General features: G+C 45.5%; 1 protein-coding gene across 2 annotated transcripts; it reads left to right on the top strand.

The window, feature by feature from the left end:
- Positions 1 to 1062: 1062 nt before the first annotated feature.
- On the top strand, positions 1063 to 21038 carry PTP4A2 (protein tyrosine phosphatase 4A2). 2 transcript variants are annotated; one of them, XM_069035767.1, is made up of 7 exons: positions 1063 to 1205; positions 8725 to 9227; positions 9332 to 9414; positions 11109 to 11201; positions 15450 to 15580; positions 18453 to 18527; positions 20543 to 21038. In XM_069035767.1, exons 2-7 carry the CDS (start codon positions 9200 to 9202, stop codon positions 20649 to 20651), a joined length of 519 nt encoding a protein of 172 aa, XP_068891868.1. In that variant the 5' UTR covers positions 1063 to 1205; positions 8725 to 9199; the 3' UTR covers positions 20652 to 21038. The 2 variants fall into 2 exon arrangements, with proteins under 2 accessions (XP_068891868.1, XP_068891869.1); XM_069035768.1 differs by having other exon boundaries at positions 1066 to 1205; positions 8725 to 9414.
- Positions 21039 to 23179: the final 2141 nt, after the last annotated feature.

The raw sequence follows: 23179 nt of genomic DNA, 5'->3' as shown, positions 1-23179 counted from the left end.
CGGGTATAAAAGAAAAGGCAAAAAAATCTTCATGGCATCGCTCTCAGTCCCGGAATGCCGTGTTCCAGCCGGGAGCGGGGAAGGGGACGCCGGGCCGGGACAAGCGGGGACAGCTCCTTCATTAACTGCCGTTTCACCGTGTGCTGGCGCTCCCGGGGGACGCGGTGCTTCCGGGGGGGGCCAGGGCGGGACGCACCAGTGTTTCCCACCGTGTTCTTCACCCAGGTCCCGCTTCCCAAACCCCGATCCCGGTTCCGATCCCGGTCCCGCCGCGGGCTCAGGGAAGCGGAACCCGTGGGAACCCCCCCCCGGAGGACCGAACCACTGGCCGCTGTGGGGGGGGGGGGGGAGCGGGCTGTACCACTGCGCTGGCAGGGTGGGATGCTGGCGTGGAAGGCTCCGCATGCACGTGCGGCCAGAGGGCCGGTCCAAGTGCGAGGGGACGGCGGGGGGGGGGGGGACCGGGGCGCACCAAAGGTGACTGGGGACGGTCGGTGCCTGCTCAGGGCGAGCCGCCCTCGGGCCGTACCAATGCCCAAGCGGGGGGGGGGGGGTAGAAAGAGGGCTGTACCATAGGGTATGGGGGGGGTTGTTATAAAAGCAGCGAGATGGAAGGAGCCGTTCTCCGCTGCATGGAGAGGGGGCACCTCCCACTAGAGCAGGTTGCTCAAGGTATTATCTAACCTGGCTTTGAACAATTCCAGGGTCGAGGCATTCCACAACCTGCGCCGGTGCCTCGCCACGCTGACAGGGAGGAATTTCCTCCTAATACCTAACCTATACTGCTCCTTGTGCTACCACTACAGTTCCTGACGAAGGATCCCAAACCGGCTTCCCTAGAGGCCCCTCCAGACACTGGAAGCTGCTGCGACACCCTCACGCAGCCCTCCTTTCCCCGGCCGTGCCCCCCACCTCCCCCCCCGGCGGAGAATGGACGCGCCCACCGCGCTGCCCCGGGGCGGGGGCGCGTGTGGGCGGACCGTACCACTCTGCCGGCCGTGGGTGTGAGGGGCGGGCCGTACCACGGGGCCGCGGGCGGGAGGGGGGGGCGCGGCCTGTGCGCGAGGAGCCGTGTGGCGGCGCGCGGGCTCTCGGTGTCTCCGGCCGGACCGGGCCCAGCGCAGCCCCAGCCCCGTCACGGGCCCCGCCGCCCGCCCGCGACCCCGCCCGACCCCGCCCGGCCCCCGGCCCGCTCAATGCCCAGGGTGAGGGGGGCAACCGGGGCAACCGGCGAGCTTCGGGGGAACGGAGGGGACGTGTGGAGGCTGGAGCCGCCGCCCCGGGAGCCGCGGAAGGGGGGGGGGGGGGGAATCCCGGGTGTTGCTTGGCGTGTTTGGAGGGGATTCCCTGCTCTGGGGGGGGGGGGGGGGGGGGGGCTCTCTGGTCTGGGGAGTCTCCTTAGGCCCTTGTGGGTGGTTTGGAGGGGCTTTTGTGCTCTGAGGGACTGTTTTGGAGGGTCTTGGGGTTGCAGAAGGCTGAGGTGTTGATTTGGGGTGGGCTTGGCGGCCCAGGAGGCTCCCTCGGGGCTGAAGGGCTGGTTTTGGGGTGTGGGGGGGTGGAATTTGGGGGTCTACGAGGCTCTGTCTGGGCTGAAGGGCTGGTTCGTGGAGTCCTTGCTGTTCTGGAGGAAATTCCCGGCCTGTGGGGTTTGTTTGGGGGATCCTTTGGGGCTTTGAGAGCTCCCTGCGTGCGAGGAGGAGGTTTGGGGGTCGCTGCTCACCTTTGGGGTCCCTCCTCTGCTTTGGGGGGGCTGCATTGGGGATCCCTCTGGGGCTGGTTGGGGACAGTGGCCCTGACCTGCAGCCTTGGGGGGGTCCCTTCTACCTGCAGGGCTGGTTTGGGGGGTCCTCCCTCACCTGGGGGGGGGCTGCGAGGAGTGAACCCCAAGGGAGGGAGTCCAACCCCCCCCTTGCACCTGGTTTTGGGGGGGATGTTGAGGAAGGGAGGGCGTTTCCTGTAGGATTGAAACAGTGGGAGGACAAGGAGGCTGCAGGAGGGGTGAATGGGGGGTTGTACCTGATTTGGGGGGGGTTCCACCTGGTTTGGGGGGCGTTTGGAGCGGTGTGTTTGAGGGGAGGGGTGTTACTCATTCCCGTGTGGATGGGGGACAAGTTTGAGAAAAGCTGAGGATTTTTTTTTTTGGAGGGGAAAGGGAAGCCTCGAGGCGGTCTGTAAAGAGTGAAGGGTTTTTCTGTGTTTAGGGCTGGAAAATCGAGGGGGAAAGGCTGGGGAGGGTGACATTTCTCAGGCTGGAGGGGGGCAGATGGAGCAGGAAAGGAAGGGTGTCCAGGATGTGGTGGTTTTCCTGGGGTTGGAGTGGGGGCAGGGCTGCGAACGCCGGGGCCGGTTTGTCTGGATAAAGGGCTGCCCTGTGGGATTTGGGGCTGGAAGAGGGGGGGAGCCGATGAATTCTAGGACAAGCAATGCCTCAGGAAAGTCCTGGCGTGGCCCAGGGTGCTGCGAGTGACCTGCGGGAAGGTCTGAGTCAGGGAGGGACGGATTAATTGGGAATGTCAGCTCGGGGCGTGCTGTGGGTGAGAAGGAGCTGAGCTTGGGGATTTGGGGCTTTGGAGCACAGGTGAGGAAGTGCTGGAAGTGGCCTCCCCTCAGTCGCATGATGGTTCCTGGGTGTGATTAGTCACGATCTGCATTTTTTCCCGGGGCAGTCTGTGCTCGCTGGTTTCGGGGCGAGGAGGAGGAAGGCAGAAATTTGGCTTTGAAAGACTCCTGTATAAATGGAAACTCGCCTCAAAACTCCCCTAACGAACCAGGCAGGGTCTGACTCAGAACTGCAGTTAGGATTTAAAGGAGAGGAAAAAAAAAAATGAAAAAAAAAAAAAAAAAAGAGAAACCCACCAGTAGCAGCAGCCAGAAAACTCTGTCTCCTTATGACTCAACATGTAGAAATACTTGGATTTAATCAGCTCCAACTCAGCTGGAGTTAAGGTAGGAGTGTGGATGCACAGCCAGGAATGTGGATCTTACTCAGGGTCTAGTTGTGATTTTTTTTTTTCTTTAGATACACCTCATAAACTTCAAGTGAATGATTCCAGGCTGAATTCCCTGCAGAGATCCGTCCTTCTCTTGCACCCTGCAGTGCTCCAAGCTTTCCGTGTGTCAGGGCAGAGCTGAGGGTGCTTCCCTGACTCCTGCCTGGACTTTGACCCGCTCTGGAATTCCGGCTCTGTTACCTGTGGAGCGGTCTGGGAGGGAGAGGCGGGTGATTCATGGAAAAGCACGCTCCAGGAGGGTGATCCACAGCTGGAAAAGGTGTAGGGCAAGCAGGGAACATCCTACAAGAGCGTGGAGTGCCAGGACAAGGAGGGAACGGCTTCACACTGACACAGAGGGGGTTTAGAGCTCAGGGAAAGAATTCCTCCCTGTGAGGGTGGGGAGGGGCTGGGGTGGAATTCCCAGAAAAGCTGTGGCTGCCCCTGGATCCCTGGAAGTGTCCAAGGCTGGGTTGGAGCAACCTGGGATGCTGGAAGGTGTCGCTGCCCACCTGAGCCATCCTGGGATTCCAAATGGTGTTTGTAGGTTGTGTGTTTTGGGAGGGCAAATGGCGTTGTCAGGGATGTTCCTGCGCTGGCAGAGAGCAGCTCGGTGCTGCCGGTGCCTCTGGATCAGTTGGACAGCTGGAGATTTGGAGCAGCTCAGTGTAAACATTGGAAATCAGCCCTGCTGGCTTGGAGGTTGCTCTTTTTGGGGCAGGTGAGCTGCGAGCTGGAGCAGCCTGGCAGCTCTTCAGGCTCTTATACAAGAGTATAAAACCCCTTTTAGAGAGGCTTTGCTATCATCCCCTGGCTCGTTTTGCTGATTGTGAAGGGCTAAATGAGTCTGAAATCTCCTTTCCCAGCTCTTAAGACCTCTCCAGGTTGGCTCCATTCAGGTCCCTGTTACTTGCAGCTTTTTGTTGCCCCTTGTTTCTCTCTGTGCTGTGCTAAAAAGTTCAGTTCTTTGCTCTCTGCACTGAAAACCGAGCTGTGCCCCGGAGAATGGGCTGTGGCTGGGAACAATCGGGACTTTGTGACGGGGCAGTGACATTTATCAGTCAGCCCCAGGCTCAGTTGTCAGCCTGGCTTTAACTCCTCAGAGGAGCCAGCTCCACTTTCCCAGCAGAGGTGGATGGCAAACTCAAATTAGCGAGATGAGCGAGGTGCAAGTGACTCAACTCTGCAGCTTCTGTGTTTTCTGTGGGATTTTTGAAGTTGCTTTTAAGTCTTGCTTGACTTGTTAATGGGGTTTTGGTGTTGGGTTTGATATTTCAGCTGGAAGTGTGAGAATATTTAGTCTGAGTTGTTTGGGGGGAAGCTGCTGATCAGGCAGGGCCTTGTTATCAAAGCCCAGCTTAGACAACTCAGCATTCTGATTTTTAACAAGGAGTTATTGATGTCGCAAACAAATTTCTGAAAGTAATTTTTGATTTTACTTGAATATAATTCTGTGGCTTAAACGAGATTGTAGCTTCATTTTTATTTTGTTTTTTTTTTTTTTTCTCAGCAGGGCCTTTTGCTTTTGACTTCAAACACTTTTAGCAACTTCGACTTCAAACACTTTCAGCAACTTTCAACTTTTTGGGCATGGAATGCAAACAACATTCAAATACATCCTCTAAAAGCTTAAGCAATGGGTGGGGAAGGTGTTTTTAAAAAAAAAAAACAGTGTCAGAACAGCACTTTAAGAGAGGGAAGAGCATCAAGCACCTTCCTGGAAGAATGATGGCAGTGTCCAGTTGCTTCCCAGTGCTTCCAGGGGGATTTCTGCATCCATTCCTGTTTAGGGACGGCAGCTCAACTTCCTGAGCTTTGCCGCAGGCCTGTCCTCCCCCTGAGCAGGTGACAATTGTCACCATTTCCTGACTGTGTCACTTTCGAGCCGAGGCTTCTTTCATCCATCCGGAGGTTTTTGTCTTCCTGCTCGGGCAGATCCGTATCTGCTGCGGCTTTTACACGGCTTTGGTGCGAAAGGAAACGAGTGAGTCACTCCCAGAGCTTGTCAGCGAACTGGGAGGGACTGGGAGGCAACTGGGAGGGAGCTGGGAAGGAGCTCCAGCCGCCCCGCGGGGGTGGACAGGGTGGAACAGTGAAATTTTTTTGACCTCACCCCTCTCCGGGCACGTGTCAGTCTGAGCAAGCTTCCTTCAGAGAGGGTTTCCAAGGAGTTCATCCAAAACCATTTCGTTCCAGGGTTTTTCCTCCATGTGCTAGGAGAGGATGTTTTAGAAAAGATCTTTTTTAGGTTCTTGCTGATTTGTGTTGTAAGTTTTAAGGCTTGTTTTGGAGGTCTCTGACTTCTTTCACTTGGGAAATGCTCCAGATGAAACATTTTGGAGTGTAGGGATCCAGTGGGGGTCACTCAGTGGGGAATTTTCAGGAAGGGGAAGTGAAACTTAATGTGGGCAGAGTGGCAGGAAAAAGCCTGGCCTGATGGCAGGATGGCAAATTTGATGGGATCCACTGGTGGTGCTGATTTCACGTGTGGAAATACCAGAGATTTTATGGAAGGGGAAAATCCAGCAGCTCACAAATTTAACGCTGAACGTGGATTCTCCCTCAGAGGAACAAAATGATTTGGGATGGCTCAAGGCCTTCCAAGCACCCAAGTATCCTTTTAATTCCAAGTCACAAATTAGCAGGGAGTGCTGTGCATCCTGTGCCCTGGGGCATTTGGAAAGGGGATCCCGGTGACCTTTCCAGGGGGATCTGTGTTTTGCAATCCCTGGAAGCTGCAGCTGTTCCAAGCTGTTTCTCTCTCTCTCTCTCTCTCTCTCTGGTCAGCTCAGTTTTGGAGGAGCTGGTGGAACTGGGAATTCCTCACAGTGTCATTCCTTGTTTTTCATCTACCCTGGACTGGTGTTGGCTCAATCCAGGGCCACTGGCTCTGCTGGAATCTCTAATTTAGGAATCAGTGCCACAGCAGCCCCTGGAGATGGAGGTCGTGGGTGTGTTGGCTTTTCACTTCCAGCCATCTCCAGAATGCCTCCTGTCAAGCCAGGAATTCATTTCCCTGATCTCTCCTGATCAGTTGTTACCTTGGTTGATTTATGCTGCTCAATGACTGCCCTTTCCATGGGTTTTCAGCTTATTTTTGCCCATTCATGGGATTTTAAAGGAAACTCCTCTCAAATTTCCCTTGGATCAGGCTCTCCCTGGCTGTGAGTGAGGGGAGCCCAATCCTGGGGGCATCTCTGTGTGTGTTCAGTTGCAGCTTCCCTAAATCCCTCCCACCTGCACAGGTCGATGACCTCTCCATGCTGATTGATAACCATTCCCTGATAACACCACCAGGAGCTGCCTCCCAGGCACATCCTTTCATCCCCAGGAATGTTTATTCCCAGCTGTTTGTCCTGCTGGGTCTCTGCTTTTCTTCCTCCTCTTTTCCTCCTCTTTTCCTCCTCTTTTCCTCCTCTTTTCCTCCTCTTTTCCTCCTCTTTTCCTCCTCTTTTCCTCCTCTTTTCCTCCTCTTTTCCTCCTCTTTTCCTCCTCTTTTCCTCCTCTTTTCCTCCTCTTTTCCTCCTCGGATATTCTGCTCCCTTTTCCAGGCCAGCCACGTCAAACATGCTGTCATTTTTTGGTTCCTCTCCATGTCCTAGCTCACTTTCTGCCTATAAAATCAGAAGGTTAATTGGCTGAAAAACGATTCCTTGTTTGCTGCTGTCCACAGACCTGGTTACAATTTATTGCCATCAGTTCTTTCAGGGTTTTGAAGTGTGAATTTATTTGGTAACACGGGGAGGGAGATTTTTAAAAAGTATTTACTTGGGGAAATTGGAAGTTGTAGACAACAAGTTTTCATTTTCTTAATTAGAAGCCTGATTTTTCTTTTTGAACTTGATACTTATCAGTAACCCAAACTTTTAAAATTCGACTTGTGTGCTACATCAACTCCTTATCCTGCTGGGAGTAACTTTTTCAGGCTTAAATACAGTGCTTTACATTTTTAATCACTCCTGAGCTAGGAGCTAATTAAATGCTTCAGGAATATCCCTTTGGGAAGGGGAGCCGGTGTCATTCCCGTTTTTCAGAGGAGCTGAGCCACTCCAAAAGACTTGGCCAAGGTCACCAAGGAGTTGGTGACTCCTTGCCATGCTTAGGACACGTGGAAATGAGATATTCCACTTCTTCATGACCTGCTAAATTGTTTGTACAACCACCTTTTAAAATAATTGGGGTGAAATCCCCTCTTTGATTTGAAGTGTATCCAAAATGACCCTGATTTGATACCACTTCCAGGGCAAAAAATAGCTCTGGATGAGGCTCTTCCAACCCAAATCTTGGAAACCTAGGAATGGAGTTTCTCCTTTCTCCTCATTTTGCCATTAAATTATTTATAAAACCCATTTTTATTCTCCTTAATTAAGTTGTAATTGGGCTTTCACCTCTTAAGTTTTCTATGATCTATGAGAGTGAATTGATAAATGGAAGGACTTGAGTCTGATGTGTTTGGAGGGCACTCTCCCATCTGGGCTGAGACTCCATCCTGTGGATAAAACATCCCAGGATTCATGGTGGAAATTTGTATTTCAGTCACTCCGAGCAGGAGCTGCGTTAAGGTCGGGGGAGGTGATTGAAAACAGCTTTCCTCTTGCCTCTGGCAAGCTAATTAATACCATTTTTGGCGCTGAAAGCTGTACTTTAAGGGAATAATTGCTGTTCTTTGGGTGATTTTTGACTTGATGGCAGTGAAAAAGGTAATTTCGTAGCGCTTAATTTGCCTGCTTGAAAGTGAGGATCTCATTAAACACTGAGCACTGCACAAGTTTGGGGTGGGAACTCCGTGGGGGTGTGTTTTTCCCTAATTATCCTCACTCCACTGTGACCTTTCCACTCCAGTTGCAGAAGTCTGTGACTTCTGGCTGCAGGGTGGGATTTTATCCATCTGCTTTCGACCTTTTTTCCCCCCCTCAAAAAAGGAAGTGTCAGCAGCGACTCCTTGGCTTCATTATTTTTGCAAGCACTGAAAAGCCACGTTGATAATTTTAATATTTCGCTCCTGATTTGAGGTAGTTGGGGATGAGTCCATTTTCATCTCCCTAAATTTCATGGTTTCTTCCATCCTTCACTGCTGAGACATTTGTATTTTGAATTTTGGGTCTTCAAACTGGCTGCCTTTAAAGCCCAGGTCTGTAAATAGAGATAAGGCTGAGAATAACCAAAAGTTATTATGGTTATAACTGAAATAATTGAGAATAACTAAAAGTTATTGCAGCTAAATGACCATTTGGCCATCACTTTGATAGATTTCTGGGGGATATTTCGAGTTGGGTGAAATTTATCTGCTAGCAAGAGCTCCAAGACATGAAAAATTGATTATACTCTTATTATTTTTTTTCCTGCTCTTACTTCTGCTCCTGCTGCTGGTTTTGTTCAGAAAATAGAGCCACAGCAGTGCTATTTTTTATATATTTGGGCTCCAGCCAAGCAGGTGAGGCTGTGCCCATGACATTTCCAAGTGTGTGCTTGGCTTTATGCTGTTCTCTGTTATTCCAGGACACCTGGTTGGGGACACAGCGAGAATTCCTTGTTCTTGGTGGCTCCAGGAGCAGGAATTACAACAAATCCCGAGAGAATAATCACAATATTTGGGATTAGGGCTATCAGAACTTCTATTTATTGGGTTTTTTTTTTTTTTCAGTGTTGGCCTTAATTTTGAGTTTCTCTGAGCGGGTCAATGATGGAAACAGAAACCACCAACGCTTTTCCCATTGTTTTTCCCTGATTCCAGGTGTTCTGTTGGAGGATACTTGGCACATTTATGGCGATTCTGAGCATCAGGGCAGACTTCTGCCAGGCCCAGCACAGCACCCTGGCTGCCAAGTGAGCTGAGGGGGCTCCCCACGTGTGTGCCAGAATTCCCTTTGCCTTGAAGACTCCGGGAACACAGCGGGAAGTGCTCAAATTTATGGGATATCTCCTGCCCATTGGAAGCAGATTCCTGTCACTGACTCTGGCAGAACTCAGCGCCAGGAAAACGAAGTGGAGACAAAACCTGCCCTTACTTCCTTCGCCTCACCAGTGCCTAAATGTAGAACAGGCTGCCTAGTCTTGCATGTAGTCGGAATTTCGGGAGTCTGAAGGATACCACCCGCCAGGAATTGAGGATTCTGGAGCAAACCTGCTTTTCTAGGAGCAAAATCCCTGAGGAACAAACCCGTCAAAGCAAGCTCTGATCAATCCCAAGCATATTAGTGGTCTTTTTGATGTTTTCTGCTGTGAAACGTTTCCAAGGTCATTGATTTTTTTTTTTTCCCCCCTTTTTATTTTTCTTTTTTTGTTTTTCTTTTTTTTTTTTGGCCCCTCACACATTTTCTTTGCCATTATGAACCGTCCAGCCCCCGTGGAAATTACATACGAGAATCTGCGTTTCCTGATCACTCACAACCCAACCAATGCAACCCTCAGCAAGTTCATCGAGGTAAGGAGGCCAAAAACAAATTCCCAAATTCCTCAGAATTCCTGCTCAGGTGCTGACCAGTCCTTCCTCACCTCTGCTGCTCAGTGCTTTGCCTGTTACCTGAAATTTAAGGGTCAAATTTAAGGGGTTTTTGTCTTCATTGTTCACATTCTCCTCACAGTACGAGGAGAGAAGCCACTGATGATTTTTTTCTGAGCCACTGATGATTTTTTTTCTGAATTCTTGCATTTCTTGGCTTGAAAGAGCTTCAGTTTTGAGATGCAAACACACCCCCCTTGCCATCAAGGATTTACTCCTTGGACAAGAGTAATGGGTTCAAACTGGAAAAGGGAAAATTTAGGTTCAATATACAGGAAATTCCTCCCTGTGAGGGTGGGGAGGTGTTGGGATGGAATTCCCACAGAAGCTGTGGCTGCCCCATCCTTGGAAGTGTCCAAGGCCAGGCTGGATGGGGCTTGGAGCAACCTGGGATAGGGGAAGGTGTCCCTGTCCCCTGGAACTGGATGGGCTTTAAGTTCCCTTCCCACCCAAACCATTCCATGATTCTGCTGTCCTTGTCCTGGTTTTTGAGTATTCAGTGACTCCAGATGTTCTTTTTCATTGAACAATGCCCTGTTTTTAATAAACCAACCCATTGCTCAGCTGCTGCTTTTCAAGAAGCAGGTAGGAGTTGGAACTGAGCTTTCTCTTCCCTCAGAGGATTAAATGCAAGGCTCAAGCAGAAGTTTAAGTTTACAGGATGAGTTATCCAGCTCCCCTGTCCATCCCAGAACTGTCAGGGATTTCAGGTGCCAGAGCTGATCCTTGAAAAGTGGCCTCTGCTGGGTCACCCTGCCAGAGGAGCCAAGTGCTGTGGGTCACGCTGTGACTGACACAGTGACATCTTAAATACAGCAAAATGCAATTTTCTGTGCCAGTGGCAGATGGGCTCAGCAGAGGAGCAGCAGCACAGTGGATTTCACATCTCTGTGCCCTTCTGGCTTCTCTCAAGAGGGCTTTTATCTGCTGTGTGCAGGTTTTTGTCATTCCAGAGGGATCCTGTCATCTCCAGCTGCTGCCTGAGTGTCCCTTCACGTGGGTCTGCTCAGATATCACTGCTCCATTTCCCTCACAGCCACGTTTTGTTTTTATTTCACCCCCATTATCGAGAATTTTCTTCCCTTTCCAGGAGTCTCTCTCCAGTAGATACTCCTGTTAATTGTGAGGTGCAATAAGGATTCAGCTCAGACACCAGAGGAAATTCCTGCTTGCTTTATGAACCTTCAGAGTGAACTGGAGCAGCTTTTGTTTGATCCTCTTGATTCTTTATCTGGCACCGAGTGCTACTTATAGTGCATTACCAGGAAGCTGGACTATGGTGGGGTGTGTGTTCTGTTCCTCCCTGCCTCCAAATGTCAACACTGGCTGAAGCAAACAGTCCCAGGCTTCTATTTAAAGAGGAGGAGAAGAAGCTGCTTGGAGGATTTAAGCAGCTATTTTAACTTTGCTCTTATAATTGTAATTTTTTTTTTCCCCCTCAGAGATGTTTCTCTTTTTTCCTCTCTCTTGTAACTCGTCCTCACAAACTTTATCCCTTGCTCCTTCCTTGGGCAGTCACCTCAGTGCCCTGAAACTGTGGAAAATGTTGAGGTTTATAGGTGGTAAAATGAGATTTATAATTCATCAGTGCTCACATGTTTTCCTTTCCCTTCAAGGAGCTGAAGAAGTACGGGGTGACAACCTTGGTGCGAGTTTGTGATGCCACTTATGATCAAGCTCCAATCGAGAAAGAAGGAATCCAAGTTCTAGTGAGTTGCCTTTAAAACTGGCTAAAAATGTGAATTTTCATGTCTAGAACTTGTGGGAATCTCTTCATGCTTTGGGCAAGAGCTTGGGGCTGCTCCAGCTTGGCCAAAAGGAAAGTAAAGTAGCACCAGGTAAAGGTGGGTTTGGGAAACTCACTGGACCTTTGTGTATTTTTGGATTTGTTGAGATATTTTGTTTGCTTTTTTAGTGATTATTTTGGTAAAATCTGGTGTTCCAGATTGTGGCTGAAGCCTGGTTCAGTCCTTGTCTGTGGCCACGACATTTTTTGGCTTTGCTGTTGGTTTTCTCAGGATGTGGATAAAATTCCCATTCCTTGCTCTTACAGAAAGCTCCACTTTTGATCCTGTAGGTGACACATTAATACAGATTTCTGTGGAATGGCTGCAGCAGGAGAGAGTCATGGAATCCTGGAATGTTTTGGGTCAGAAGGGATCTTAAAGCTCATCCATGCCATGGGCAGGGACACCTCCCACTATCCCAGATTGCTCCAACCCAACCTTGGACCCTTCCAGGGATGGGGCAGCCACAGCTTCTCTGGGAATTCCATCCCAACCCCTCCCCACCTTCCCAGGGAAGAATTCCTTCCCCAAAATCCCATCAAACCCTGTCCTCCTGACCTCTGTCTGGCACTTCCCAGTTCAGCAGGTGGAATTCCTTCCCTGCTTAATCACAGCTGCCGTTGTGCAATGGTGTCTGACTGTTCCAGGGGAGGTTTTTTTAAGAGGTGTGTGCTCACCCCGAGCTTGCAGGCAGTGTTTTTCCAGGCAATACTTGGGAATTATTCGAGTGTGCCTGATATAATCAGTTTATTTTGCTGGAGTGAGTAACACTCGGGTGTTGTGAGGGCAGAAATTGCACCTCAACCTTCCTGCAGCTCTCCATTGCCTCTTGCTTTCCGTGGCTCAGCCGGAGGAAAACTCCTGCAGTTTTCCATGAGGAGAAAAAAAAATTGTGTCCTGGCATATCAGTGAAAACTCCACGTCCAGGTCAGTCAGGTTTCTTGGCTTCCAGCCCTGCAATGCTTTTATTCCAGTTCCAGGCAGCCACGTGGGCCTTGGTGTTGTTGGAAAAGTTGCTCCTTGCAGGGCTGCCCTCTGGAATTGCGTTTTTCCTCCTTCCGGAGCTGTCTGGGACTTGGACACGGAGGTGTTTTTGGACACACTGCTGTGAAACCTCTCCCTGGGACACTCCTCAGGCTGCCAGAGGCTGGAAGGATTAAATTGTGCTGCAGAATCCCTCTGAGCCCTAAGTTAAGCTGGGGCTTGGGAGAGAGAGAATTCCTGTGCCAGAGGGGAGATTCTTCCTGAGCTGGGATGGAATTCCCACCTTTTCCAGGCTGTGGGGCAGCTGCAGGAGCTGGGCAGTGCTCTGGAGCCTGTGTTTCTAAAATAATTCAAGGTTTTGGTTCTCAGGAAGCTTTAAAACCTCAATTTTGAACCAAAAGCTGCTCTTTGAGGAAGCTTTGCTAAAAAAAACTGGAAATGGGGTTTCCTGCAGCTTTGCTCTGGTGTGGAGCCTCTCACTTTGAGCAGAATCTCCTGTCTGAAGACATTTCCCTCAGCCTAAAAAGCCTCAGCACACTGCTCCAGGAGGGAGATCAATCCAGCTACTCTTCCCCATGAATTCCTGCTTTTTTTTTTTTTTTTTTTCCCCAGGCAGAGCCCTGTCACTGCTCAGAAATGGGATCGAGTTACCCCCGGCTGAGAAAATAACACCTCGCTATTTAAAGCTAATATTTGCCTGTAAAAAAGAACATTAAAGATTAAAACAGCAGCCTGGGGCTGATCAGTGCCTCTTTTAGCACCATTTAATGTCTTTTTTTTTTACCCTGCTGAGGTCAAAAACTCAGTGAAACCCCCGAAAATGAGAGTGTTTGGGCAAAGCTGGGAGTGGATCATGGGTAGAACGTGGCGGCTCCGGAGCTTTTTTCCAGATGGCAGAGTGAGAAAGTAGGGAATGAGCTGTTCCCTGGGTACAGCAGGAGTACTATTGCCTGCACATGTTTGTCAGCAGGGCTGGGATCCAGGAGCTGGGATCCAGGAGCTGGGCATGGATTTAGTTCCTGTGGGCTGGGTTGTGTTGGTGTGGCAAGGCTCAGAACACAAATGGGCCTGTCAGGAAAACCGGGAGGGATTTTTTATTCCTGGGAGGATTTTTTTTGGCAACCAGAGGGGTTGTGGTGGCTTTGTTCATCTTCAGGATCCAAGGGGATATATCCTTGTTCTCCTTCTTCCACTCCTTGATTTATTGGATTGGATTTTCTTTACCTTCTGTGCCCCCCAAGAGCTGCCACCAGGATGCCACAGGCAGGTGGAAGTGCCCCGTTGGAGGTGGGAATTCCTTGCCTTGCGATTCCAGGCTGGAAGTGGAAGCTGTGGGCTCATCCTGCACAGATTCAGGCCAGCTTTGGGAGCTCCTAATTCCAGTATTTTTGAAGAAAAGGTTGTCACCTCAAAGTTCTGTCACTTCTTCACCACCTGGAGCCAAGACAGACCCGGAGCTGTTGGGCTATTCCAGAAAAAGGGAAAAGAGGATAAATCCCTTTCCTTTCCTGCCTCTCCCCCTTCCCACTGCTGCAGGGAGAGCTGTGTTTTCCCTTTGTGCAATCCTGGTTATTAATCACTGTTTTCATTGTGCAGCTCAGAAATGGCTTTTCTGTCCTGTCCAGCAGGAATCCAGGGGTGGCAGAACTCGGAATAAGGAAAAAATTCCTGCAAAACTCTGCTGCAATTCCTTCCCTGGTGCCAGAATTATTCTTGTTCCTCATTCTGGGCTGTGTTTTATCCAGCTCTGGGATCAGCTGGGGTTGACTCAGGGCAGCCCAGGAGTTGTGTGGATATGAAGGAAAAGATTTCATTTAATTTAATTTAAACACAGAAATCCCGTTTCAAAAGCAGCATCCTGCAGTCTGTACCTCTCTTCCTGGGACAGGGGGTGCCACAGCCCTAAAATAATCCAGGCAGCACTGTGGGATTGAGTGGAAAATCCCATAAAAGCCTTTTATTAGAAAGAACAAGTTTTACTTGCTGATCTTATTCCTGTGGCCTTTTACTTTGCTGTGTTGTCCCAGATATTTTTAATTTTCCAAGTACTTTAACAAAGGAGTTCTCTGCACTCTTCAGGCTTGGAGAATTCATCCCATATAAAGTTATTTCAGTATTTTTGGGGGTTTTGTAGCTCTCAGACTCATTCCCACCTTGCAGCACATTTCTGAGCTGTGTTTGTTCTTCAGGAAGTGCTGAAGTGCATCTCAGAATGAAAACTCTGGTGGTTTTCGGGTTTCAGAGAATATTACTAAATCAGAACCTATTCTTAAAGTGTTCCAGGAAAGGGTTGTTTGTGCCTGATGAGGGGAGAGGGCTCCTTTCAAAGCAATTTCCTTCCATTTCCAGAGCTTGTGGAATAATCCAGGAGTTTTTGTGGTAAAATACGTCACAATCATCTAAAGAAAAGTGCTAAATAACTACAAAATACTATTTTTTTCCCCCCTTTACAGCCTTTCTCCAGCACTCCCCACATCCAAGAGAATTAGAAATTGTGGGATGTTGTGCTTGGGCCTGAAAGGAAAGATGTGGAGCACAAATTCCAGGAGAGTTGTGTGTCCTCAGGAAAATGGGAAGCTGCCTCCATGGCATTTTTGATTATTGATATTAAATGTAGCCTGGATTTACTGCTGGCTGCAAAAATGTGGCTTTTTGCCATTATTTAAACACTTTTCTGCTTGTGAATGTGGGGTTTTTTTTCAAATTAAAACCACCCAGGTGATTGGTAACTCCCTGATTCCTGGCAGCTGGAGGAGCTGCTCCATTGGAACTGGGAATTTTTAGGAACAGCTTCTCCTCCACAGAGCCTGAAGCACAAACAGGATTTCAGCAGGAACTCTGCAGAGTTCTCCTCTCTCCCGTGTTTACTTGAAAACACCTATTGATTTTCACATCTTTTTTAATAAAATGGGATTTCAAGGGCAGCTATTTTTCTAAAAAAATCCTTCATTGCAGAGGAGTTCGTGTGGGGTTTATTGCAGAGTGCAGTTAAATGGTTGTTAAACATTTAATGTTGCATTATAATATCGACCTACAAACTCCTGTGCCACCAGAAAAAAACACCCCCAGAACTGTGTTTATTATGCTTTTTTTCTTTTTTTTTTTTTTTTTCCCCCCACTAAATCCAGGATTCTTCTCCCACTGCTGGAGGTTGTGGATTTCATGGAATTTTTTCCCCCCCCTCAGGATTGGCCGTTTGATGATGGAGCACCACCCCCAAGTCAGATCGTGGAGGACTGGCTGAACCTTTTGAAAACCAAATTTCGGGAGGAGCCTGGATGCTGTGTGGCTGTTCACTGCGTGGCAGGCTTGGGAAGGTCAGTGCTCTGCTCTCTTGGCTCTAAATGGGATTAAGATGTCATTTCTTTTGCAGCTAGGTGCTTAACAAACCCCAATTTCTCTGTTTTCTCCCAAATAAATTAAACCAATGACCTCAAATTTGTGTCATTAAAGCAGCAGGGACTTAGTGCAGCTTAAAAATACTCAGTGATTTCATAACTGATCAAAAACCTTGGAGAGATGGCTCAGAACACTTCTGTCAATCATGAATTCAGTAATGTAAAAATATTATAAAATCTTTAATTTAAAAGTGTTATGAATTCATTAATTTAAAACTATCTGTGCTAAAACAATAAACACTTCTGTGCTACTTCACACAAATAGAATACATTTTTTATAGGTTTTTGTTTTATTTCCTTCTTTTCCACTGATAAACTATCCTTTGGAAATTCAAAAAAAAAAGCCATTTAGGAGCACTAATTTAATTACTTTTCTTCCTCTCAAGTGGCTTCCCTTCAGTTTGGAGAAGTCAGCCTGGTGTTTCTTCCTCACCACTCCAGCTTTGAGGAAGAACCTTTCAAGATTTAAAAAAAAAAAAAAAAAGCAGCAATTCCCAAATGGAATCCCTGGATGTTGTATTTATCCTGGAGGATAAACGGAATTGAAGTGTTGGTGCTGTTCCAGTGGCCGTGGGATTCATTAACATATTTAAGGAGTGGAAAACAAAGATTAAAGAGTGGGGAGTGCATCAAGCTCTTAAATTCCCACCTCTGCAAGAGAAGAGAGGAGGAGATGAGGAGCCAGAGGGAGAAATGGCCAATATTTCATGGCACAGGAGCCTTTAACATTTGTTTTCCCATTTGGGCTCTGGTTTTATCCAAGGAACATCTTCAGGACCTGGCCACGTGTGGCTCGAGTGGTTTTTCCAGAGGTTTCTCCTCTCTTGTGTCACCTCCACACCCCAAATCCATCTGCTCCTTCCATGGGGCCCTTTCCCTGCTGCTCTCAGGCACAGGGAAAAGCAGGAGCTGCACAGAAATCCTGGGTTAATCCAGAAATTGGTTGCCTGCAGTGGGGAATTGAGTTCAGGCCTAGAAAAGAGACAGTGATTTTATTTCGATTTTATTTCGATTTTATTTCGATTTTATTTCGATTTTATTTCGATTTTATTTCGATTTTATTTCGATTTTATTTCGATTTTATTTCAATTTTATTTCAATTTTATTTCAATTTTATTTCAATTTTATTTCAATTTTATTTCAATTTTATTTCAATTTTTCTTTTCTATATTTTTCTATATTTTTTCTTTATTTTTCCTATTTTTCCTATTTTTCCTAATTTTTTCCTATTTTTCCTAATTTTTTTCTATTTTTTCTATTTTTTCTATTTTTTCTATTTTTTCTATTTTTTTCTATTTTTTCCTATTTTTTCCTATTTTTTCCTATTTTTTCCTATTTTTTCCTATTTTTTCCTACTTTTTCCTACTTTTTCCTACTTTTTCCTACTTTTTCCTACTTTTTCCTACTTTTTCCTACTTTTTCCTACTTTTTCCTACTTTTTCCTACTTTTTCCTACTTTTCCTATTTTTCTCCTATTTTTCTCCTATTTTTCTCCTATTTTTCTCCTATTTTTCTCCTATTTTTCTCCTATTTTTCTCCCATTTTTCTCCCATTTTTCTCCCATTTTTCTCCCATTTTTCTCCCATTTTTCTCCCATTTTTCTCCCATTTTTCTCCCATTTTTCTCCCATTTTTCTCCTATTTTTTCCTATTTTTTCCTATTTTTTCCTATTTTTTTCCTATTTTTTTCCTATTTTTTTCCTATTTTTTTCCTATTTTTTTCCTATTTTTTCCCTATTTTTTCCCTATTTTTTCCCTATTTTTTCCCTATTTTTTTCCTTTTTTTTTCCTTTTTTTTCCTATTTTTTTCCTATTTTTTTCCTATTTTTTTCCTATTTTTTTCCTATTTTTTTCCTATTTTTTTCCTATTTTTTTCCTATTTTTTTCCTATTTTTTTTCCTATTTTTTTTCCTATTTTTTTCCTGTTTTTTTCCTGTTTTTTTCCTATTTTTTTCCTATTTTTTTCCTATTTTTTTCCTATTTTTTTCCTATTTTTTTCCTATTTTTTTCCTATTTTTTTCCTATTTTTTTCCTATTCTCTTTCAGTCTCTCCTATTCTCTTTTAGTCTATTGTATTTCATTCAAGTGCCCTTCGAGTTTCAAATTCACACTTGGCAAGTGAATAATTGTATTTATGCAGGTGCAGGCTGATAGTGGGAGTCGTTCCTCCTGAATTTTGTTATTTTAGCCCCATGAATTGTCCAATTCCTGGCACCTCTTTAATCCTTTTTTTACTCCACCCTTAGAGGTGCCTGTTGCCCTGTGGGGTGAACATCAATCCAGAAGAAAATCAGTGTATTCTGGGATTCTTGCTTGTTAAAACCACTTTTTTTTTTCACTTAACTGACTTCCAAAATGAAGATCCCAAAGCAGAAAATTCTCTTTATTCCTGTTTCTTTACAGAATGTACTTTAAAAAATAAATATGTGAATATATATGAAGCTGTGTGTTCATAGCTCTGCCTCTGTACAGCTCAATCCACGCTGTAAAAGGCATTCAAGAAGATGTTAAAAAGCAGAAAATCAGGTTCAAGTGAGATAAAAAAGCATAAAAATCCAGAATTATTATTTCACACCCCAACCACTAAAGAGCTGCTATTGATTTTTATTTCCTTTGGAAGCAGAACTCCCTTCCAAAAAGTCATTTTTACATCAGGCAAACTCCTTCCTGTGGGTAATACTCCAAGAAAAAAAAACCCTTCAGCTGCTTGTTGGGAGAGGAATTTGATGAATTTTGAAGGGTTCAATTTATTGTTTCTGTGGATCTTCCTTAAATATTGATTTTTCCTGCAGGGCTCCTGTTCTGGTTGCACTTGCTCTCATTGAATGTGGAATGAAGTATGAGGATGCAGTTCAGTTTATAAGGCAGTAAGTGAAAATTCCCATTTTTTGCTTTTTTTTCCCCAGGAATCTTTCATTCCAGTGGTTTTGACAGGCCTGTTAAGGAAGAGATTTGGGGTTTTTTAGGAGTTTTAGCCTAAAATAATGGCATGGCTTTGCCATAAATCTGAGCCTCGTGCCTTTCCCTCTCTTCAGAGGGGAGGATTCTCAGGTGATTTTTCTCTTTCTGTTTAAAATCTGGGTTTAAATGTGAAGAAAAGCCTCAAAAATTTTGATTTTTGTGAGGTAAAAGTGCTGAGAATGGGGCTGTAAAAATTAATTCTAGTTAATGAGGGTTAATGGGTCATCTCTTTCCTTAAAATCTGGATTTGTGAAGAAAAACCTCAAGTATTTTGATTTTTGTGAGGTAAAAGTGTCAAGGATGGGGCTGTAAAAGTTAATTCTAATTAATGAGGATTAGCGGGTGATCTCTCTTTAAAATCTGGGTTTAAATGTGAAGTAAAGCCTCAAATATTTTGATTTTTGTGAGGTAAAAGTGCTGAGAATGGGGCTGTAAAAATTAATTCTAATTAATGAGGATTAACAGGTGATCTCTCTTTAAAATCTGGGTTTAAATGTGAAAAAAAACCAAGTATTTTGATTTTTGTGAGGTAAAGGTGTCAAGGATGGGGCTGTAAAAGTTAATTCTAATTAATGAGGATTAGCAGGTGATCTCTGTCTTTAAAATCTGGGTTTAAATGTGAAGTAAAGCCTCAAAAATTTTGATTTTTGTGAGGCAAAAGTGTCAAGGATGGGGCTGTAAAAATTGCTGCTGATTAGTGAGGATTAGCAGGTGATCTTCCCCACTTTCTTCTTAAATTCTGGGTTTAAATGTGAAGAAAATGCTCAAAAATTTTGATTTTTGTGAGGTAAAAATGTCAAAAATGGTACTATAAAATTGCTGCTAATTATTTAGGGTTAACAGGTGATCTCTCTTAAATTCTGGGTTTAAATGTGAGGTAAAGCCTCAAATATTTTGATTTTTGTGAGGCAAAAGTGTCAAAAATGGGACTATAAAAATTGCTGCTAGTTAATGAGAATTAACAGGTGATCTATCTTCAAAATCTGGAGTTATATGTTAAGGGAAAGCTCAAAGATTTGGATTTTTGTGAGGTAAAAAGGTCTAGGTTGGGGGTGTAAAAATTTGTTTTAATTAATGAGGATTAAGAGGTGATTTCTCACCCTCTCTTTAAAATCTGGGTTTAAATGTGAAGGAAAAGCTCAAATATTTTGATTTTTGTGAGTTAAAAAGGTCTAGGCTGGAGCAGTAAAAACTGCTAATTAATGAAGATTATTAGGTGATCTCTCTCCTTAAATTCTGGGTTTGAATGTGAAGAAAAGGCTCAAAAAACTTGATTTTTGTGAGGGAAAAATGTCAAAAATAAGACTGTAAAAATTACTTTTAATTAATAAAAATACAAATTAAATTCTGGGGGAGGTCGAGCCAACAAACAGAGGAGCTCAGCATTCCCAGGGGAATTTTGGGGGCACATTCCCATCTCGGGGAGAAGAACCTGGGGCAGGATAAATTCAGTGACAACATCCCTGGAAATGAAGCTCAGCAGGTGAGATTTGTGTAGAGGGAGCTTTGCCATGAAGCAATTCCAGCTTTTCCTGGCTTCCCAGGGTCTCCAGTTTTCCTTGGATTGCTGGCAACAGATTTTCCTGCCTTTTTGGAAATTCCTTTTTTTTTTCCATGGGCCCCTCTTATCTCTTTTTCTCTTTTAGCAGCACCTGGGGAGGGTGACCTTGATGTTGTTCCTTAACTACTGCAAGGCATGGAAATAAAATCTCCCTTTAAAAAAAAAAAAAAGCTGGAATTAGATCAGGATATTCCCCTGGAATATTGTGCTGGTTTATCCCCCCCCCCCCAAACCACGAATTCCAGCCAAAATTCTGCTTTTTCGAGCTAAAAAAACCTCATTAAAGCAACAAATAATCTGCCTGAAGTGAGCAAAGCGGTGCTTTTTCCATTGATATCCTCCTTCCTTGTGTTTTTTTAGGAAAAGGAGGGGAGCTTTCAATTCCAAACAGCTGCTTTATCTGGAGAAATACCGACCTAAGATGCGATTACGCTTCAAAGATGCCAACGGTCACTGCTGTGTTCAATAAATAAACAAACAAAAAAGATCTCAAAAGGAAGGCAGAAGTGAGCAGGGGGCTCTTCTCTGGACTCTTGGCACCTGGAAATGTGAATCTGGAATCAAAACAAAACGTCATCCAATTAATGGTGGAGTCAGTGCTCCTCAACCTGTGTCCTAAAAAATAAAAAATGGGTGATGATGATTGAGAGGAAAAAAAAAAAAAAACCAACCCCAAAATTTTAAAAAATATAATAATAATAATAATAATAAAACCCAATTAAGAGAAACATTTCAGTGAAGGATTGTTTTCTCCTTACGCTGCAATCTGCGAGGAGAAAAGCAGTTTCTGACCCCTTCTGTATTTTTAACTTTTTAAGAAAAGAAATAAAGTCAACTTTATGTCTGAGGAAAAGCAGCAGAGCATTGGCTTGTGCAGGGAGTATTTTCTTCAGGAAAGCACCCCCCAGTCAGGGTCTGAGCCATGAATTCCTCTTTAAACTCTTGGGAAAGGAGGTTTTTTATGTTTTTAACCTGGCAGAGACATGAGGAGGAGCCTTTGTGGCTGTCTGGGAACAGCCTTAAGCCCCTTTTTGGGCACATCCCAGGGGATTGGGTGATGTCTGTGCTGGGTGTTTCCCATGGAATTCTGACTCCTGGGGGGCTTGAACAGAAACCTCACTGCCTAAACCCTCTGGTGAATCTAACTTTCGAGAGGGTGTGAGATTCTCTGTGTGTGTCAGTCTGATTTTTTTCCAAAGAATTTGGCTGAAATGTTAATTACTCTCTTTCTGTTGCTAGACAGAAAATCCATCCTGGCACAAGACTGATGTTCCAAAGTGTCCTGGGTGAGCGAGGGGCGATTCAGACAAGGACTTAAAATTAATTTCTCTGTCAAAAAGATGGAAAAGGCTTTTTTTTTTTTTTTTTTTGCTGCTGCTATCCACATTCCCTGCCTTGCTGAGCGCAGGAAATCGGGATTTGGGGCCAGGTGTGAGGGAAAGACGAGGGGGGATTTTCTCAGCTGAACCACTGATTGCCTTCTTCTTTTTTATTGGGGTCTTTGGGAGGGAGAATCCCTAATTGCACCCCAAAATCCTGACACCCTTCATCAGCAAACCCTAACAACTTGGATTTTTGGAGATCTTTTTGTGGGGCTGCCAGGGAACCAATTAAGGGATTTTAGGAGCAATTTTGGCCAGGCTCCTTCTACCAAACACATTTTTGTAGTGCCCTGCCCCAGGGGTGACCTTGTGCACCTTCTCCTGGATGTTTTTCCATAATATCCAGCCTTGGAAGGGTTTGGATCCAGGTTTAGGGCTCTGTTCCCTTGGGATATTTTGCTGTTGTTCTGTACCTGCAGCAGGTGTGGCCTCATTCCCATCCTCCCTTCCCAGGATTTCTCCCTCTTCCAGACTCCTGCACGAACCTTTCCAGAGCACAGGGAATGAACTTTTGGAATTCCAATCCTTGGGAGAGCTTTTAGAAATTTAAGCAGAAAATGTCAGTACTTGTCAAGCCCCTCAGGTGAGGTCCCCAGCCCCCAGTGATGTGGTTGTGCTGAATTCCCTCCTCCCTGTGGAATATTCCTGAGTCTTTCCATGGATTGAGGAGAGCTGGGAGTGTTTGTGGTGTGGATGCTGCCCTGGGGAATGGCCCGAGCCCGGGTGGGAGGGAAATGGTGCTGAAATCACCCAGTTCTTGCCTTTACCTTCCCCTCCTGCACTCCCAGCCTGAAGTTCCACCTTTCTGCAAATAAAAAAAATGGATTTTTTTTTTTTTAGCAAAAGGAATCCTGCTTAAAACCGATTTGACAAATGAAGTCAGATTGGAGGGGAAGGTGCTGAGCTGGATGCAAAACCCCAACCCCAACTCCTCCTGAAGAACAATAAAACAGATTTTAAAGGCTCTCTGTATAACTTTGCATTCTTCCCCCTCCTCCCCTAATTCCCCTCTTGATTATAATGTACTAATTATCATCTCCAGCCTTAATTTGAGGGGGAAACAGTGAAGAAATGCAGATTGTCACAGTGTGGGGCTGTCACTGTGCCCCCCCATGTCCCACAGGCACAACTCCTGGCTCAGCACTTGAACGTGGTGCAATAAAGTTCTTGCAGTAAAATCTCTTTTTCCTCTGCCTCTCGATGCTTTTATTGCAGCTCATTAATGGGGAATAATCACCTTTAATTAGGTTTAATTATCTCCACGAGTCGTGGTTTGGAATTGCTGCTGGAAAAAGCTGTTTTTAACAGGGAAATAGGAACAATTCTTTTCCTTTCTTCATTTATCTTTTTAAAAATTAAAAAAAAAAAAAGGTGTAAACTTACCTTGAAACAAACCAAACAACAGCTCTGACCTTTCCCAAGAGCTGTTGCCAAAACTTTTCTGGACACCTGGCAGCACCTGAATGGGGTGATTGTTTTGGGGTGACAATAGGGGAAATTTGGGGTCCTGGATCCCAATATTTTCCTTTTCCTTAGCACTGGAATGCTGTTTGTCTGTTGAATTTATTTCAATAATTTCAGGTGCTTTTTGTTTTTTCTTACAGAAGTCGATCTG

This window comes from Aphelocoma coerulescens, chromosome 23, assembly GCF_041296385.1.
Source record: "Aphelocoma coerulescens isolate FSJ_1873_10779 chromosome 23, UR_Acoe_1.0, whole genome shotgun sequence".
NCBI classification, from domain to species: Eukaryota; Metazoa; Chordata; class Aves; order Passeriformes; family Corvidae; genus Aphelocoma; species Aphelocoma coerulescens.
This window is presented reverse-complemented; position numbering and strand designations above follow the sequence as displayed.